This window comes from Mustela nivalis (assembly GCF_964662115.1).
Source record: "Mustela nivalis genome assembly, chromosome: 13".
NCBI lineage: Eukaryota > Metazoa > Chordata > Mammalia > Carnivora > Mustelidae > Mustela > Mustela nivalis.
Genome location: NC_139032.1, coordinates 471,781 through 490,481, shown reverse-complemented (window position 1 = coordinate 490,481; position 18,701 = coordinate 471,781). Strand labels below are relative to the sequence as shown.

Below are 18,701 nucleotides of genomic sequence, written 5' to 3'. Positions count from 1 at the left end.
TAAAAAATAAATTAAAAAAATACTCTTGCTAAGAAATGGTGCCGCATGGCACTTCAGCGAGTTGTAGTCATGGATCACAGATCAGCATCACAAATGTCACAGTGATGAAAAAGTCGGAAGGATCATGACACAGAGGCACAGAATGAGCTGATGCTGTTGGAAAAATGTCCCTGAGCAATGCACTCCAGGCAGGGGGCCACGAGCCTTCAGCTGGAGAAAGGAGTGTCTGCGTGGCACAGAAAGTGAGGAAGAGGAGACAGATGGTGACTGGTTTTCATTCCAAACCTTGGATGAAGTGTGAAAGCACCTACCAAACCAAGAACCGAAGTTTAAAGGCTGAGTGAGATGTAACCCTGGATGCCAGGAAAGGACATCTGGTCATCATTCACCCTGCTTCCAGCTTTTGGGTCCGTTTTCCAAGTAGTTACCTCACTGTGTTTGTGAAGGCATCTAGAAAGGTCCAGAGTGTACAATCTAGTGTCCGTGTGCTTGTGGAGCTGGGCTAGTGGAGCGTGGTGGGAACAGAAGGTCAGTGAGGGGGAGGGGAGTGTGCATTCCATTTCTGTCGGAAAAGATACAGTCCCCCCTTTCCAGAAGGGCCTTGACTGCCCAGGGCATGTTCCCTGTGATTAGGATGGATTTTACACAAGCTGGTGGGAGGGCTGTGTGAGAGGACTCACCTCCCAGGCCCATTTCCAGAACCACCTCTGGGCTGCTAGGGCTGATGGGCTTGAAAAGTGCCACCTGTGTTCTCCCCAAGCCTCAGGTCCTCATCTTTGGAGTGACACTAGTATGACTGATGGTAGAAGCAATGATGTTGAGCCTACAGACCATGAGCCCAGGGTCTGCTAGTCAGCAGTTACTCCAAAACCTTTAGTTCTCATTATTCCAAAACTAGTTCCAAGACCATCACACACCCCCCCCCCAAAGACAGAAGCCTTTGTGGAGCTGGGGGGTAGGTGGGAGAATGAGCATCGGGTTCTCAGCACAAATCAAAACACCCCCGCCCCTCCCTTCTCCATCCATCCTTTGACTGTAAGTGCTGCCTGGGAGACAGGCGTTCATTCTGTCGGAGGTGGGGAGGGTAGAAGACACACAAAAGAAACACACAGGGTGAGAATTATAATGGGGAGAAACAGAATGATCATAAGAGCAGGCATTTCACTTTTAAATGAGAATGTCAAATTTTATTAAAAAGAGTCTTTTATTATAGAGGTAAATGGCATCTATTACCCATTCAAGGAGATATTCTGGAGTGTTTTCTGCAAGTTCTCCCAGGAAATAACTCTATGTCCTAGATAGGTGGGTAGATGGGGGGAGGGAGGAGACAGGAGGGAATTTTAACATCAGATTTTATTTGATTTTTTTAAAGATTTTATTTATTTATTTGACACACAGAGAGAGAACACAAGTAGGCAGAGAGGCAGGCAGAGAGAGAGGAGAAACAGGCTCCCCGCTGAGCCAAGAGCCCGATATGGGGCTCGATCCCAAGGGCAGAGGCTTAACCCACTGAGGCACCCAGGTGCCCCATTAACATCAGATTTTAAATGGATTATCCTGACAGATAATGTTAGGTAAACTTCAAAATAAATACCGAATGACAAGAGTGGAAGGGACACTCCCAGGTTCTTGTTTGTGGATTCCTTCAGCTCCAGGACTGGAGGATGTCCTTCAGGACCAGTGCCACAGTGTGGTCTTGAGTATCTAACCGCAATCCTCTGGATTCTGTTGTCAACTTTCTTATCATTGCTCACGAACATAACCCATGTGGGGTCCTTGCAACAGTTCTGGATTCACAAATGTGACACCGAAAGTGAGAGATGTGTGTGCATGACAAAGAGCTAAAGTCCCTGGAAGGGAGTGCTGGGAAGTACCGTCGCTCCTATTTCACAGTCTGAGAGGTTTTTACAGTAGGGCCTATGACTTTCTGGGTCAGGCCAGAAACATATTCCTATGCACAGCATCTTGAATCCATGTCAACGTCACTGATGAGAAATGAAGCCAAGGCAAAAAAAAAAAAAAAAAAAAAAAGCTGTATTTTCATTTTAAATTGCAGTACCATTGACATATTAAAGAGAATTGGAGGGACATGGATTTACAGGGTTGATTAGGTTCCTTGGGCCAAACTCTGATACTAAATTAAATATGCCTGTTAACTTTCTACCAGAAACATGGCCCCATACCCCCATGAACTAGAAAATAACTTCTGACCCTTGCAGGTTGACTTCCAAACTTACAGGGCTCTAAGCAGTTGGCACCTTTCTCATTTGCAAGAGGTATAGGCTAATATATTAGGACAATTCCCCAAGACCATCATATTAGAGTCAGGCAGGCTCATTCGCGAGCTTGGGCACAACATCAAAGAAATCAAGAGTCTCACTTTGTTGTTTTCAATGAGCTGAACAGTTTGTTTCTGACCTGTTTCCCTGTTGGGCAAGACAATTTCTAGAGATTCCAATTATTCACTGTGCTCCTTCGGAACAGCAGGTGTCTCTGGGGCCACGACAGTGGCCATGACCTCCCCGTGGAGGGGAGGAGTCCCTTGCCTTTGAACGAATGACTCGCTTTGGCTAATGGAAAATGGGCATGAAGGCAAACACAATTCCCCCATCCAAAGTTAATGTTAACATTTGAAAATATTTCCTACTGGTTTTTGTCCAATTTTTGACAGTGATTGAGTATGCACACACACCCATACACATCCACATACACTTTAATGTGATGCTTTCTAAACTTTACATTTTTTCTATGAATTTTCATGTTTTAGTAATATTTAAGTTGCTGATACATTTTTCTAAAGTTATATTGATATATACGATATATTTTTCTAAAGAGTCTACCAAGATTATATATAGTAATAATATATGAAAGTAGGGACAAGATTTTATTTTTATAAAAATAATTTTGGAAAATCTTATCATTCTTAATATCCTAAAATATTAACAAACTAGAAGAGGGGGAAGTGCGCCGTGTGCCAGGGGACTAGGATATTTGATCATTTTAAGGTTGTTCAGGATCCTGTTGTGTTAATCCTTTAAAGCCTGAGCACTGGGAGAAACTAAGATTGTGCTGTCCAAGGCAGAATGTTTGGAATGTACACTCTTGATTCTTCCTTTCCCCTTCAATTCAGCTTTCTTCCTTTTCTCTTTTTTTCTTCCTGTACTTTTCTGATTTAACCGAGTGATGAGAAAGTGAAACAGAGTCATTGCCCTGTGCACATATGTCTTAATACTCTTAACTGACCACAGTAATTTTTGTTAGAATCTAATTTGTGTTAGAACGTGACTGGCCAATCTATGACTGTGGGAGGTCAGAGGCAAGGGCCCGCCGGAACCGCACATTCACTCAATGAGCCTCTCTCCACAGGCAACCCCTTCCTCCTAGATAAACATGACCAGGATACCACATCATCTCATTGCCTGTTAAGAACCCCCCAAGCCCACATCTGTCCCAAGCCTCTCTCTTTCTCTCAGAGAGGCCCAGCTGTCCTCTGTGGTGTGTGTCCATTGCCCAGCCAGCTAAATAACCTGGGGGGTTTCAGGTGAGTTCAAACTTCAGGTGGAGTTTCATAGGGTGTCTAAGATCATGATTGTATTGTTTTCAAGCATGGCTTTGTGTAGCTGCATCTATAGGGTTTTTAGCAATCTCTGACCTGATTTTGTTTACTTCCAGGTGCTGGATTAAGTGATGGGCAGTGGCATTCAGTGTCCCTCTCGTTGAAAGGAAATTACCTGAGTGTGATGGTGGATGGTGAGGCAGCCTCTGTGGCTCACTCCCTGCGTGGGCAGATTGATTCAGGGGACACCTATTATTTGGGCGGTAAGTGAAAGGAACTGGTGGTGTTGACAATCAAACCATCTTTGTCTTTCCAGCTCCTGACTTCTGAGACAACCAGCAATTTTAAATGAAGGTTAATACTGAAGAGTGAGCTTTCTCTTTCAGTTTTGTCAATGAGAATGTCAAGCAAAGACAATAAATTTTTCTTAAGGATTTATTTACTTATTTTAGAGAGAGAGAGAGAGAGCATGAGTGGGAGTGACAGAGGGAGAGGGAGAGAGGATCCCAAGCAGATTCCCATTGAGCGCAGAGCCCAACATGGGCTCTATCTCATGACCCTGAGATCATGACCTGAGCCGAAGCCAAGAATAGGGTGCTTAACCTACTGTGCCACCCAGGCGCCCCTGACAAAGGTGGTAAATTATGGCCTAAAACCCAAGTCTATGGGGGGCCTTGAATTTATGGGGGTCTTGAACTTAGCACTTGTTTAGCACTTGTTTTCACTGCCGTCACCTGGAAAGCTTCCAGAATGCTAGGGCCTGTCTCTGTCCCTAGAGATCTGCTTTCTCTGGCTCTGACACCTGGGGAGTGGGCTCTCCAGGTGACTCTGTGCAGGCCACTCTGAGGGTCCTCGCTCTCTGTCTCTTACCTTTTGCGCTTCACTGTAGAGTATTTTGGGGAGGCCAAATAACCTTAGAATCTTTCCTTCAGGTGTTTTTATGCGACAGTTTCCTTGTTGCGCGTGGGCGGTCTACTTTTTGTCAGCTGCGCTCCTCCCTGGGTGGCCCAGGTCCTCTGGTGTGGCCTGGGAGTCACCCATGGCAGCACCACTTTCAAGCCTGTCACAGGTGCAGACGTAACTCCCCTGACTTCTTGAGCCAGAATCTGCATTTCCCCAAGATCCCCAGCTGCTCTGTTGCCCTAAACGTTCAGGAAGGGTCCTGCTGCCCACTGTGTACACCTACACCAGAGCAAGAGAGGAACTTAAAGGCTACAGACACTCACTCACTACCTCGTGGTGAACTTTACCAAGACAACACCAGGCCATCACCCCAACTGTGGGAGACGGCGGGTTTGCCTGTTCGGTAGAACTTCGACCGAGTCTGTGCAGGATCCGTGCAGCCGGGGAGGGGGCTCCTGAGGGTAACAAATGTCCACTCTGAGGCATCCGTGTGAAAAGACTGAGCCACAAGAAGCTTAGGCCTGTCAGTTGTGAGACGTCCTTCTAAGCGTGGCTGGAAGCTGTCCTTGCTCTTTCGCATTTTATGGTTGTTTATTTCCAAAATAAGTTTGAGGTCATGGTGGAGATAACTGGATAGCCCAAAAGGAAAGTATAAAATCCTCCCAAAGAGTTGACAGTAAGCCCACACAGGGTGTTTAGTCTTCCAAGCCCCCTGAAGCAAGCATCACTGTGAGCGTGTAGCAGTGCCAGGAGCATTAGAATGTTGGATTGCTTGCTCTACCCCCCCTGCCAAATACGGTGCACCTCTGACCCAGACAGGTTCTTAAACCTGCTTATGACAGGGCACCTGGGTGGCTCAGTGGGTTAAAGCCTCTGCCTTCGGCTCAGGTCATGATCTCAGGGTCCTGAGATTGAGCCCCGCGTTGGGCTCTCTGCTCAGCAGAGAACCTGCTTCCCCCCTCTTTCTGCTTGCTGCTCTGCCTGCTTGTGATCTCTCCCTCTCTCTGTAAAATAAATTAAAAAAAAAAAACCTGCTTATGACAGATTTTAGAGCTCTGTGGAGGAGCGGATTCCTTCAAAACCAAATAAAGAATTTACCCAGGGGCTGTAACTTAAAACATAAAAGATTTTGAAGCACTAAAAGGGACAGGAAGAAAAATCCTTGCTGTATTGTTTAATGGTGCAAAATGGAATGCTTGTTATTTTGTATTAATAAGTAAAAAACAAAAAAAAACTTTCTAAAACCACAGAGTCTTCTCTCATAGCTTCGGGCATGTTCCAAATGTGTAACGCACAGCTGCATGAGAACAAGTACCTTCCATAAATACTTACATGTGATGTGATATGAGGTCATTTTGTAACCCATGTATGCATTTTAAAATACTACTCATGTTTCTTGAAAGAGTGTTTGTGGGCTAACCCCTTAATGTACACAATTAAACACTACAATGTTTTTAATGTCTTCCTCTTCTCTAAATTCTCACTCCCCCAGTAAGAATTACCCTGCCTCCCTTTTTACTAATCTTTGATCACCTTTCTATATATATATTTTTTAATTTTTTATTTTTTATAAACATATAATATATTTTTATCCCCAGGGGTACAGGTCTGTGAATCGCCAGGTTTACACACTTCACAGCACTCACCAAAGCACATACCCTCCCCAATGTCCATAATCCCATCCCCTTCTCCCAACCCCCCTCCCCCCAGCAACCCTCAGTTTGTTTTGTGAGATTAAGCGTCACTTATGGTTTGTCTCCCTCCCAATCCCATCTTGTTTCATTGATTCTTCTCCTACCCACTTAACCCCCATGTTGCATCACCACTTCCTCATATCAGGGAGATCATAGGATAGTTGTCTTTCTCTGATTGACATGGCAACGTGGATGGAACTAGAGCTTATCATGCTTAGTGAAATAAGTCAATCGGAGAAGCAACTTTTTTTTTTTTTTTTTTAAAGATTTTATTTATTTATTTGTCAGGCATAGAGGGAGAGTGAGCGAGTGAGCACAGGCAGACAGAGGCAGAGGGAGAAGCAGGCTCCCTGCCGAGCAAGGAGCCCGATGCGGGACTCGATCCCAGGACGCTGGGATCATGACCTGACCGAAGGCAGCCGCTTAACCAACTGAGCCACCCAGGCGTCCCGGAGAAATAACTTTTTATATTTTAATCAATGTGTAGCACCATGTCAGTTTCAGATGTGAGCATATGACTCGGTGTTTGTATACATTAGAAAATAATCCCAGAGTAACTAGTTAATATCACCACCATACATAGTTATAATTTTTATTGTCATGAAAATTTTATGGCCTACTTTCTTAGTAACTTTTAAATAGACAATAAAGCATTATTAGCTGTAATAACCATGCAGTACGTTGCATCCTTATGACTTATTTATTTTACAACTGAAAGTTTGTAATTTTTAATGTATTGCTTTTCTTTAGAACCTATATCCATGTAGGTGACTTCACACAGTAGTGTTTTGTGTTCCCTTGCTTTTCAGTTTATGCATAGGGCCCTAACGTGTGCCTTCTTCTGGGTTCTTTTTACTGTCACTGTTCTAGATTAATTTTGGAGATCCAACCCTGGCAGTACTTATAGGTAAAGTTAATTAATTTTTACTGCCCTGTGGTTTTGATGTGTATGACACCATGTTTCACTTATTAAATCTGCTGTCCCGTTTTACTGTTGAGCAACAACTTGATGGTGCCCATTTTTTTGCTATTATAAAAGATGTGATAAATACACTATAGCTGCCAAGAATCATCTTGCCAGTGATTTTAAAATTTTCCTTATGTACAAACTATCAAGCTTTCCTCATATGCATAGTCAATTCAATGAAACAACCTTTGGTTGTTTCCAGCCTTTGGTCTATGAAAGGACCCTAGAGATTTGGAGGCAATGTATTGGGAAAAAAAGCATAATAGGCTTTTCTTATGTGTTTTCATAAAATTGTGTTGATGTGCAGAAAAACTGTCTCGTTAGTATAGTTTCTAATAACAAATTGTGTCTCTAAGATAAGTGGAATTACAAAGTTTAAACATCCCATGAGAGAGTATAACGACTTTTCTTCATTACCAGTTTGCTGTTTTTTGGTTGTGATTAAAATTTGGCACTGAATGGCAAAAGTAGTGTAAGATCTTGCAGTCACAGCACATTATCTATAACTATTGTGTAAATTCAGAATGACTTGTACGTACTCCGCTGTAAACACCCACTTGATTCCTACAGAGCAGTTCCAGGCACTGATTCAAACCAACATATTCAACTTTCCTTTTTATACCAACATAACAGCATCTTTTTTTCCTGGAGAAGGAATTTACACTTTCCAACCAACCCAGCTAATGCCATCACCAAGCTGGAGCAAACACTCAAAACCAAAACACCCCCATTTACTGATGTTAAATAAGAAGATGACCATTGTTTCTTGTGAAGGAAAAGCAGGAGAGGCAGGTCTAGGACCAGTGAACATGCAGCCCGATTCTCAGTCGATGTGCTGTGCTCAAAGCTGTATGCACAGGGGAAGAATTCCTTGTTCAGAGCCCCTCATCTGTATGGTGTGTTGGACTCCCCAGCTCTGTTCTGGGGAAAGGGGGGGCAGGTCAGCTTCAAATTGAGTGGGAACTTTGAGACCCAAAATGTCAATGCCAGAGATGTTTTATCCAGCGCCAAGAATGGTGTATGCCAGTGTCTCTTTAATTATCTTCTTAATGGACGTCCATTGGGACTGGAATATGCATTGTGATAACAGGGAAATCCACTTTATCCAGTCCATGCTCCGTAGCAGTATGCGGTATTCATGGCAGCCAGTGCCCCATGTTCCGAGACCCTCCTTAGCCCGCTCTCTTGACAGAGGCTCAGTGGCAAGTCCCTGCTCACCATGTGGTCAGTGACTCTTTGTTGCCATGCTTTCCCATTAGAGCAGACTAGGGCATCTTCCTATTACAGTTAGGGTGGCCATATAATTTATTGTCCAAACCAGGATGCTTTAGCAAATGGAGGGGATGATCTCGATAATTATGACAGGACAGCAGGCATAAAGCAGGGCTCTGTGTCTCTTTCCATGACAAAGTTCCCCACGCAGATTCGTAGCCTTTTTACATGTGGTGCAGATTCCCCTTTTCCCTTTTATATTTCTCCTGTGTGAGTTTTGTAAATTGTTCTTCTGACAACAGTTTCGCTCTACCCTACCATCCACAGGGTTCAGTGTCTGCCAGGGAGGGTAGTGGGAAGCTGCTGCCCTCTGGATTCCTTCTGTGGAATCGTGGTGCTGTCCCCCAGCACACATGCCCTGCAGAGCTGGGAAACATCAAATGACGCTCAGTCTCTCTAGGGTCCTTGTGTGTGTGAGGCCTTAGCAGACCAGGGAACAATGACGTCTGTAACGAGGTCTCACCTCATGACCCATTCTGGGGTTGTGACATCCAGTGACAATTTCTCTGTCATCCTCAGAGGCATTATGGTTTGCAACTGTAGAAGATGACCTGAGGTGGATTCAAATTTTTAAGGGTGTTTTGGAGCAAAACCTGATCAGAATCACACAACACCAAAGTAGAAGTTGTCAGGAGTGCTCCGTGGGCAGGAGTTGGGGAAGGGCTCCCAGAGAGGAGAGGCGGCAGCAAAAAGAGGAATTACGGATCGGCACTGGCTGAAATCGGGGGTGGCTGTCTGGGTCCGCTGTCCGTAGGTTCCAGTTTCAGAGCCTTGATGAGCCACACGAAGCCACCCAGAAATCAAACTCATTTACAGCCTCAGACTCTGGTTTGCTGTCTTGGGCCACTAAAGCTTTTGGTGAGTCATCGTGGTCTGATGGCCTTTTTTCTTCATTAATTTAACAGTAATTTACAGCAAGCCAATTAGTGAATGCAGCAGAACTTGTAAAAGTTTACTATTATTGAAAACAGCTAAAGCTCATTTCTTCTTGCATGGGGTGCTCCAGGATGCTAACTTTTCTCCGTTATTCTCACGGCCGTATTGTTGAGATACTTGTTACGTGTGTGTGTGTGTGTGTGTGTGTGTGTGTGTGAGAAAAGGTTTTTGACTAAAATGCTTCATTCAGAAACAGTTGGAAACGTAAGTCATTTACACTGTTGTTAGATGTCTCTGACCGTGTATGGTCAAACCTTGTTTTAACTGTGATGATGTGCTTACACATGCACGCCCAGAGTAGGAATCTCACAGACATAATTATTTCTCAAGCATTTTAAGTTTCGTAGGTCCTAGTAGGCCTGAGATTTTTTCTTTCTGATTTTGTTAACCCATGGCCTTTACTTCATATAGTTTAATATCATGCTGAAAGGACCAATTTCTTTGGACGGTTTCAAAAGAGAAATTAAACTCCGCTTAGGCCTTGACTCTACTGGTAGAGTCTACCTTCGGCTCATCTGTCCACCAGCCTGGCTTGAATTGTTATTTCTGTGCTTTACCAAAACCAGTAGCGTCTGCTCTCAGCCGTCCACCGCCTGGTCCATGAGGAAGCGTAATCTTCAGGCGTCTGCGAGCAGGAGGCGGCGAACTTGCGCGCACAGACTACAGACAGCTGTTTCGGTCACGACTGTTGACTTTCTCCTTTGTGTGTCTCCATGTTCATTCAGGCTGTCCTGACGGCAGCTCCAGCCCTGGATGCCGAGGCCCCCTGGCCGGGTTTCAGGGCTGCCTGAGGCTCATCTCCATTGGCGACAAGGCGGTGGACCCCATCACAGTACAGCAGGGGTCGCTGGGGACTTTCCGTGACCTCCAGATAGACACCTGTGGCCTCACTGACAGGTAAAGCTGTCCCAGGTCATTTTGGCATTCCTGATGTCAAAATTTCTGGATAGTGGGTTAAGAACAAATGAGCCACTGAGGGAGAGCACCTCCTTCTAGCCCCTTCTCCTTCCTGATAGCCAACCCATGTGGAAAACTATAATGAATTAAAAACTAGAAAATGACCCTGCTTAATTTCAAACTGTTGCTCCTTTCAGATGGTGTCTTCTTAGAAGAAGCAGTCGTGAGTTTTCCTTGTGTGTCCCCAAGCCTCTTCGTTTTTACAGAATCCTGTTCGTGGGGCCGTAATTGTTGATGAGTGTAAATACTGATGAGTAAAAATACTTCTAAAAATTCTTTCATGGCACAAAACAGATTAGAATATTCTAGAAAGATGATGAATCGTTGAGGACCAGGAGGTTGAAAGCCACATGTGGTCATCGGGATTCACCCCATGTTCCCTTCTCTATGTAGAAAATGAAAAGTAACTCTTCCCCTAGAAGGGTCTCAGCCTCAGGGATTCCTAATCACACAAACACAAGGAGGAACGGAGGGAACCCAGTTACCACACACTGAGCACGGTACCAGTCAGTGAGGACATAGTGGGGGACGAGTGCAAGGTGACAAGACACAAACTTCCCGCTCTAAAATAAGTAAGTGCAGAGATGTAGCAAGCTGCATGATGACTGTAGTGAATACTGTCGTGCATATTTGAAAGTCACGGGGGATCTTGAAAGTCCTCATTGCAAGAAAGAACTTTTTGTGACTGTGTGTGGTGCTGGATGTTAGTGAGGCTTATCGTGGTGATCACGTCACAAGATACACAAATATTGACTCATTCGATTGCACACCTGAAACTAACATAATGTTTGAAGTCAATTATACCTCAATTTAAAAAAAGAAAAAGAGGGGCGCCTGGGTGGCTCAGTGGTTTAAGCCGCTGCCTTCGGCTCAGGTCATGATCTCAGGGTGCTGGGATCGAGTCAGCGGGGAGCCTGCTTCCCTCTGTCTCTCTCTGTCTGCCTCTCCATCTACTTGTGATTTCTCTCTGTCAAATGAATGAATAAATAAATAAATAAAATCTTTTAAAAAAAAGAAAAAGAAAGAAAACCCCCGAAACCATAGGACATTAAAATCATGAAGTCTTGCAGCTTTATTCAAACTGTCTTGTTTGTCACACTCTTGGACTTTCAGGTTTTCTAGCTAAAAGGGATGGCTTAGCTTGATGACATTAAATTTTTCTGTGCCTGGTATGTCTGCCCTTCCTGAAGTGGGACTGCCTTACGTTCCTGTCGAATAAGCGGGCACACTCCAGACACCCTCCCACATTCGTGTGTGGCCAGCCTCTTCCGAGTTCATGCTGTACAAGGTGCTTTGTGCAGCAGATCTGTTCCCAGTTTAGCGGCACCAGTTGGAATCCTATGTAGTGTCAATAAAGTATAAGTTGTGTTGGATTTGGCAGTGTGTTAGCTAGTTCCAGTAGCTTGCAGTTTGGCAGTGTGTTAGAAAACCGTAAGTTCCAGTAACTTGCAGTTTGGCAGTGTGTTAGCAAACCGTAAGTTCCAGTAACTTGCAGTTTGGCAGTGTGTTAGAAAACCGTAAGTTCCAGTAACTTGAAACATTAACTCATAAGAAGTTGCTTTCCTTAATGCAGATGTTCATGGGTATAGTTATATTCTGTTCATTTGTAGGGGCAAAAGGAGAGTCAAAGAATTAGGCAAAAACTTTGAATCCTAATTCTCAGATTATGAAATGTATGCTGGCATAGGAACTGGCTTCGTCTGTAAGTTACAGCTTCTGCCAACTCTGGAATCCTAAATCTTAGTATTGGGAGGGGGTTCAGAAACCCTCGCTTGGAGGTAGGGTACAGCCCTCGCCGATGAGAATGGCTGTCAGTGGCTCCGCAGGGTCAGGGGTCAGGGGTCAGGTTGTTGTTCAGTCGTGGAGCTCGTGAAGCTCACAGGATCTTACTTCAGTGCCCTGGGAATTCCTGCACAAAGCATGATGCAATCATACGTTTCTCTTACATAAGAAATGCATGTTGAGCCTTTGTGCAGAAAGGTCGTTAGCCAGAAACATACAAAAATCCCCCAAACAAAAACCAACAACAAAGTATGAGTGAGGCATGCTTTTGTGTGTGTGTGTGTGTGTGTGTGTGTGTGTGTGTGACCAAAATAGAAAGATTTCGCATATCACACCTAAAAATGGTTGTTAGAACATACTAGCAATGGATGGGGACCTCTGGGATCTGGGATGCTAAGTTACCTTCTCTGCTCAAAGCAGAAACTGAAGTTCATGGCAACCCCATACGTGGGCCTGAAAAGAGCCATCGGCACTTTGGCTGATGTAGCCAATAATTGTAAATTTTTATGGTTTTCATGGTTTAACATCAGAAAACATGTCCTTACTCTGCACTGTTAGAAACGTTCACTCTTCCTTGGTGCTTCAGGCCACACCTCCACCTCCATGTTCAATGTACCACAAAGTAGATTCACGTGGAAATACGACTGAGCATCCATCCATGCCAGGCTCTTGCCGGCACTTGCTCCGTGCTGACCCCGGCCACCCATCAGCCCGCACCTTGCTTGTCCAGAGCCAGTCATGCTGTGCTCAGGTGAAGCTGAGATTTATGATTGAAATGCAGGCAATTTTGTAACTCTTATCTGTCGGGTAAAGGAGTTAATAATTCATGATGTATAACAGCATTCCTGGCCCAATGGCACAGCAGGTTATGAAAAGATGTTTGAAACCGGCTGGGGATATAGGAGACCTTCCTGAGCTGCACAAGGACTTATGCATATGGTGCTCTGTGCATCCCAGGCTCCCATGACACTGGGAGAGCTGTGGGTTCTTGGGGACAAGACTTCAGAAACGAGGTTATCGTGGTGAGGGATCGTGTCTTACAGCAATCATGTTTTGGACATTAGGATTTCATGTCCTATAACTCAGGTTACACAGTCCTTTCCAGATTTCTTTTAGGATCACAGGAATGCCACCTTGAACATCTCTAGGCACGGACTGTACTGATGTGGCCACTTTGCCCACCTCTGCGGACTTTGGCCAGCATTCATCTTCTAGATGCTAAATACAACATCACATGCTCTACATGTTGTTTTTTAGAGATCAGTAGACTGAAGTGGAAGTTCTGGGGTGGGGGTTGTGGAGACATGTGGGACAGGTGCCTAATTTGTGACAGGACAAGGCAGGGCTATCAGAGAGGAGGGAGAGACACCTACCCTGGGGTTGTAGGTGGGTATGTCAGTTGAGTGAGAGGCTGGAAATCCAGCAATGGTAAAGCCATGAGCCCAAGCTAAAGTTCCATCATGAGTCTGCCTGTTTGAACATGGCTGCTGTAGAAACTGGGTGTCTGAGGACAAGCAGGAGGGATGGTGTTAGATGGGGTTGCTTGGCTGGGAAGGGGCTACACCACAGAGGCCTGGTGGCTAGCTCAAAATCCGGACGCTGATCTAAGGCTCTCCAGGAAGTCACTGAGGGATCTGTGCTAGGAAGCCACTTGCACAGCTAAGCAATACTGCCAACGGGGGAAGATGGTTTGGGTGTGGGCCACAGAGAGAGGGTGTGTGGCCTGGAAGCCAGGTAAGGGGCTGCCTACTCATGGGAGAAGGAATAATAGCCTGAGGTAAGGAAAAGAAAAATGTAGATGATGTACACGGTGTGTGGTGAACAGAAGTGCAAGCTGATGAGTGTGTGCTATGGGGGGATGGAGAGGGACAGGTCAGGATGACCCTCGGGTTCTGGCTTGGACAGCTGGATAAGGGGTTGCATCATCACTCAGTGGAACACTGAAGAAGAAGCATGATGTTTGGAGGTACAGAGTCAAGAGGCTTAAATCTGAAGATGTTTTGGGAATAATAGAAGTACAAAATCCTAAAGTTGAGAAGAATTTCAAGCATGACATCTATTGAAGTTTCCATCTCAAAGCAGGGATCTCTTTCTCACCATAAAGAAGAGAATCCTGCTTCTGTTCCATATTTCAGGAATGAGACCCTTGCCCATTCACCAAATGCTTCATCAATGTCCTCTTTTCCACCCAGATTTCTACCATGAATTTTCATATTTCCTGCTCTAAGTTTAGGCACAATTTATCTCCATAGTCCAACAAGTACTCAGTGAATTCCCTTCATTGGCTCTCCTCTAGGCTAACATCTGTTCTCTTAACAATTGTTTAGAGGTCAAGGCATTAAGCACTATCTCAATCCTGATTGCCCTCCTCTGCACCAACTGTGGCCAACATCTTCCCTAAATACAGAAGGGACCTGGTCCATGCATGATATGTAGGATTTGTAACCTCCCTTCCCAAAGAAACTGGTGCAGGCTAAGCTCAATTCATCTGTGTGTAAGCATCACCAGCATGCTGGACTTGCGGTTTCCACCAATCACAAACCTGGGAGTGTGCCACCATTTTAGTTTTCTTACTACAGCTGGTGCCTCTCTCTGGTTTTCCTTGTGCATACTGATTCCTGCCAAGAAAGCTGGAGGTTTGGGGTAAGGAAGCTGACCTCATGTGTGTAGAGTCAAGGAAACTGTCCTAAATAGGCCAAGGACATGGGACAACAGTCACCAAGGGAAGGGCCCAGATGCAAACAGACCTGCTCTATAATCATTGGAGGTGAAGAGATGTTCTTCCATTTTCCCAAGAAGCTCACCTTCTAATTCTTGGATGGAATCTGGTGTCCCCACTCAAATGCCAGAAGACCTAGCAGGAGAGAGTTTATGTGTGTCCTTTGAAAGACATTGGGCTCATTTACAGCACTTTCTTCCAAATAGCAAAGGAGTGCCAACTGCATATAGAGTAGAAGGAACCCAAAGGTACCCATTCCTTTGACTCCTTGAGAGAAATAGGCATTGAGCTCCAGAGGATAACAAGTACTTAAGTAAGTTCCTGCAAATGTATGAAGCTTTTGAAGGACTATATCGAGAGCTTTAACTGTGTAACAAGAGAGGCCATGTGACTTGTCAGGACCCAAGTAATCTGTCTTTAAATTGATATTGGTCTTCATTTCTACATCATTGACAAAGTTGTGATGCCTAACATTCCTTTGTGAGGATATTAACAAATTTTTTTTACCCATTCCTCATTTGATGGACATGTAGGTTGTTTCTACTTTTTGACTCTTATGATAATGCTAATATAAACATGAATGTACAGGTTTTTGTGCAGACCTGTGTTTTTGGTTCTCTTGGGCAGATACCTAGGAGTGGAATTGCTGGGTCAGGGGTGAATTTGTGTGTAACTGCTTGAGGAACTTCCAGATTGCTTTCCAAAGTGCCATTTTATATTCCTAGCAGTGATGTAGAATGGTCCAAATCCTCCTCGTCCCTGCCTGTCCTTGTTATGATGTCTTTTTGATGAGAACCATTCCAGGGGGTGAAAAGTGGCATCTCATTGGGTTTTGATTTGAGCTTTCCTAATCATTAATGATGTCGAGCATGACTACATACATGTATTTTCCATCTGGACATCTTTCGTAAGACATCTGTTCATGATTACATACATGTATTTTCTGTCTGGCCATCTTTTGTAAAGCATCTGTTTAGATCTTTTGACTCTTTGGACCCAGTTTTTAGTTGGTTGTTCATTGCCCTTATTGTTGGATTTTTAAAAAGTTTTATCTATATTTTGGATATCCATCCTGTGTCAAATATGGATTTTGCAAAGACAGTCTTCAAGTCTGTGGACTCTATTCTCATTCCCTTAAGTTTTAAATTTTAATGAAGCCTGAATTATCAATTTTTTCTTTCATAGACCATATCTGAAAAGTCATTGCCATGCCCAAGGTCAGCTAGATTTTTCTCCTGTGTTCTCTTCTGGGAGTTTAACAGTTTGGTATTTTACAATTAAGTCTATGATCTAAGTTGAGTTAACTTTAAGTTCTTTTAATCTGTAATTGAAAAGCAGTTTACATATTGTATTAGTTTTGGGTGTACAATAGAGTGAGTCAGCCGTTACATGCATTATGAAACACTCACCCTGAATGGTGTCGTTGCCACATGTCACCACACAAACTTATTACAATATTATTGACTATATTCCCTATGCTGTATTTTTCATCCCTGGCATTTATTTTATAACTGGAAGTCTGTACCTCTCAATCCCATTCACATATTTTGCTCTTCTCCCCTCCCCCATCACCTGACAACCACTAGTTTGTTCTCATATTTATGAGTCTGTTTCTCTTTTTAATTGTCTTTTGTTTGCTCATTTGTTTGGTTTGTTCAGATTCAACATTCAAATGAAATCATATGGCATTTTTCTTTCTCCATCTGACTTATTTCACTGAGCATAACACCTTCTAGGTCCATTCGTGTTCCATCAAATAGCAAGGTTTCATCTCTTATGGCCGAGGAGTCTACTGTTGTGTGTTTATATACCACATCTTCCTTGTCCACCCATCTGTTATGACTACTCAGGTTGCTTCCATGTCTTGACTGTTGTAAATAATACTTGCAATAAACATAGGATGCATGTATCCTTTGGAATTCATGTTTTTGTTTTTCTTGGATAAATATCCAGAAGTGGAATTACTGGATCATATGTCATTTCTATTCTGACTTTTTTGGGGAACTTCATACTGTTTTCGTAGTTGATGCACCAGTTTACATTCCCACCAACAGTGCACAAAGCTTCCCTTTTCACCACATTCTCCCTAACACTTGCTATTTCCTGTCTTTTTGATACTAACCATTCTGAGCAGAGTGAGATGAGATCTCATCGTGGTTCTTATCTGCCTTTCCCTCATGATGAGTCATGAGCATCTTTTCATGTGTCTGTTGGCCATCTGGATGGCCTCTTGGGAAAACATCTGTCCAGATTCGGTGCTCATTTTTTAATTTGTTATTTATTTTTCTGATGTTGTGTTATATGCACTGTATATATTTTGGTTATTAGACTCTTATCAGATATATCATTTGCAAATATCCTCTCCCATTCGAAAGGTTGCATTTCTGTTTTTTGATGGGGCAAAACTTTCTGAGTTGGATGTAGGCCGTCGGTATCATGTTTCACTGTAGCAGGTTAGCCCGAAGACACAAATTTTCTGACTGAATGTGGGGAAAAGCCAGTGTATCTGTTTTCTTGCAGATGTTTGCCCAGCTACTGTGAGCACGGGGGCGAATGCTCCCAGTCCTGGGACACCTTCAGCTGTGACTGTGCATATACTGGATACACAGGGGCAACCTGCCATTCCTGTAAGCATCACACCTCATTGTCCCAATTTCTGTGCAGTTTCTTTTCCTTTTCGTGATTTGGTATATATGTGTCTGTATCTGTGCAGCCATGTGGTGGAAAACAACAAAACCAGTCGGTATTTTAGAGACTAATTTGTGTCTGGCTTGGTTAGGTCTTTTAGAGGTGGGGAGGAGCCAGAGGATGGAGAGAGAGACAATCCCAGCCCTGTGTGGAGCCCGACATCAGACTCGATCTCATGAACCTGAGATCATGACCTGAGTTGAAATCAGGAGTCAGACACTTAACTAACTAACCACCCAGATGCCCTTATCTGGTTTATTTTTAATCAGTTTTATTTCCTAGTGATGTTACGACAGCTCACAGAAATCCATAGTATCAAATAGGACAGAAAAAAATTAAATAAAATAGGAGGCAAAGGAAGATAGTATAGGAAGATAAAATATAACAAATAGTGAAAAAACAAGCTCCCCCCCCATACAAAAAGCAATCTAGATGGCATAGTGGTATTACTTGTTCTGTTCCTTGGGTTGGACTCAACTTTGGTTCTCAAGTCCTGTCTGCCAAAGAGGACGAAGTACTGATGTTCAGTATTTATAAAATCACACAGGGAGAGTCTCTGGAGGAGGACAGGATGGGAAATACCATGGGGGGTTTCTAGATGTCAGCCAGAAGCCAGGCAAACATTCAGGTCCCTTGCAATCTTGATGCTTTTTGATAACGGTGGTGGTTTACACATTGGGGACTTACTGCATGCCTGTGGGACCCTCACTCTGTCTAGTTCTGCACGTTTCAACTCCTTTAGAGTTGCCCTGGAAGGTAAGTGCTTTATTTTCCACACTGCATGCTTGAGGAAAGAAAGAGGTCAGCTCCTTTGACCGTGGTGACACCACTGCCAGCGAGGGCTCTCGACCACCTCTCCATCCCATTTCTTCCACCTTGAATACCAGGCTCTTTCCTGAAGAATTATTTTCTCAATTTCACAGCTAAGCACACTTTATTGACCCCTAATTCATTACTACGAGAAGCTCACGACAGAGCCCTGAGATCCTCACTGCTTTCTAATTACTAGCTTTTGTTGTCTATGTTTTTATTCTACTTTTTCCTTTTTTGGTATATCAGTGACATTTCTTTTTTTAAAATTAATTTATTTTTATTCCAATTCCATTCATTAACATGTAGTGTATTATTAGTTTCAGAGGGAGAGGTCAGTGATTCATCCACCTCCTAGTGCCCATTCCATCCCATGCCCTCCTTAAAGCCCATCACCCAGTGACCCTATCCCCCTAC

The 18,701-nt window shown here is 43.8% G+C and overlaps 1 protein-coding gene across 5 annotated transcripts in view; it reads left to right on the top strand.

Moving 5' to 3' along the window:
- LOC309847267 (contactin-associated protein-like 3) overlaps positions 1 to 18,701 on the top strand; it is a 160,569-nt gene that overhangs the window by 84,842 nt on the left and 57,026 nt on the right. For all 5 annotated transcript variants that reach the window (XM_082697203.1, XM_082697202.1, XM_082697201.1 and 2 more), the window contains 3 exons: positions 3,673 to 3,819; positions 10,054 to 10,225; positions 17,307 to 17,413. In XM_082697203.1, coding sequence (XP_082553329.1) covers positions 3,673 to 3,819; positions 10,054 to 10,225; positions 17,307 to 17,413 — 426 coding nt within the window. The remainder of the gene's footprint in view (positions 1 to 3,672; positions 3,820 to 10,053; positions 10,226 to 17,306; positions 17,414 to 18,701) is intronic.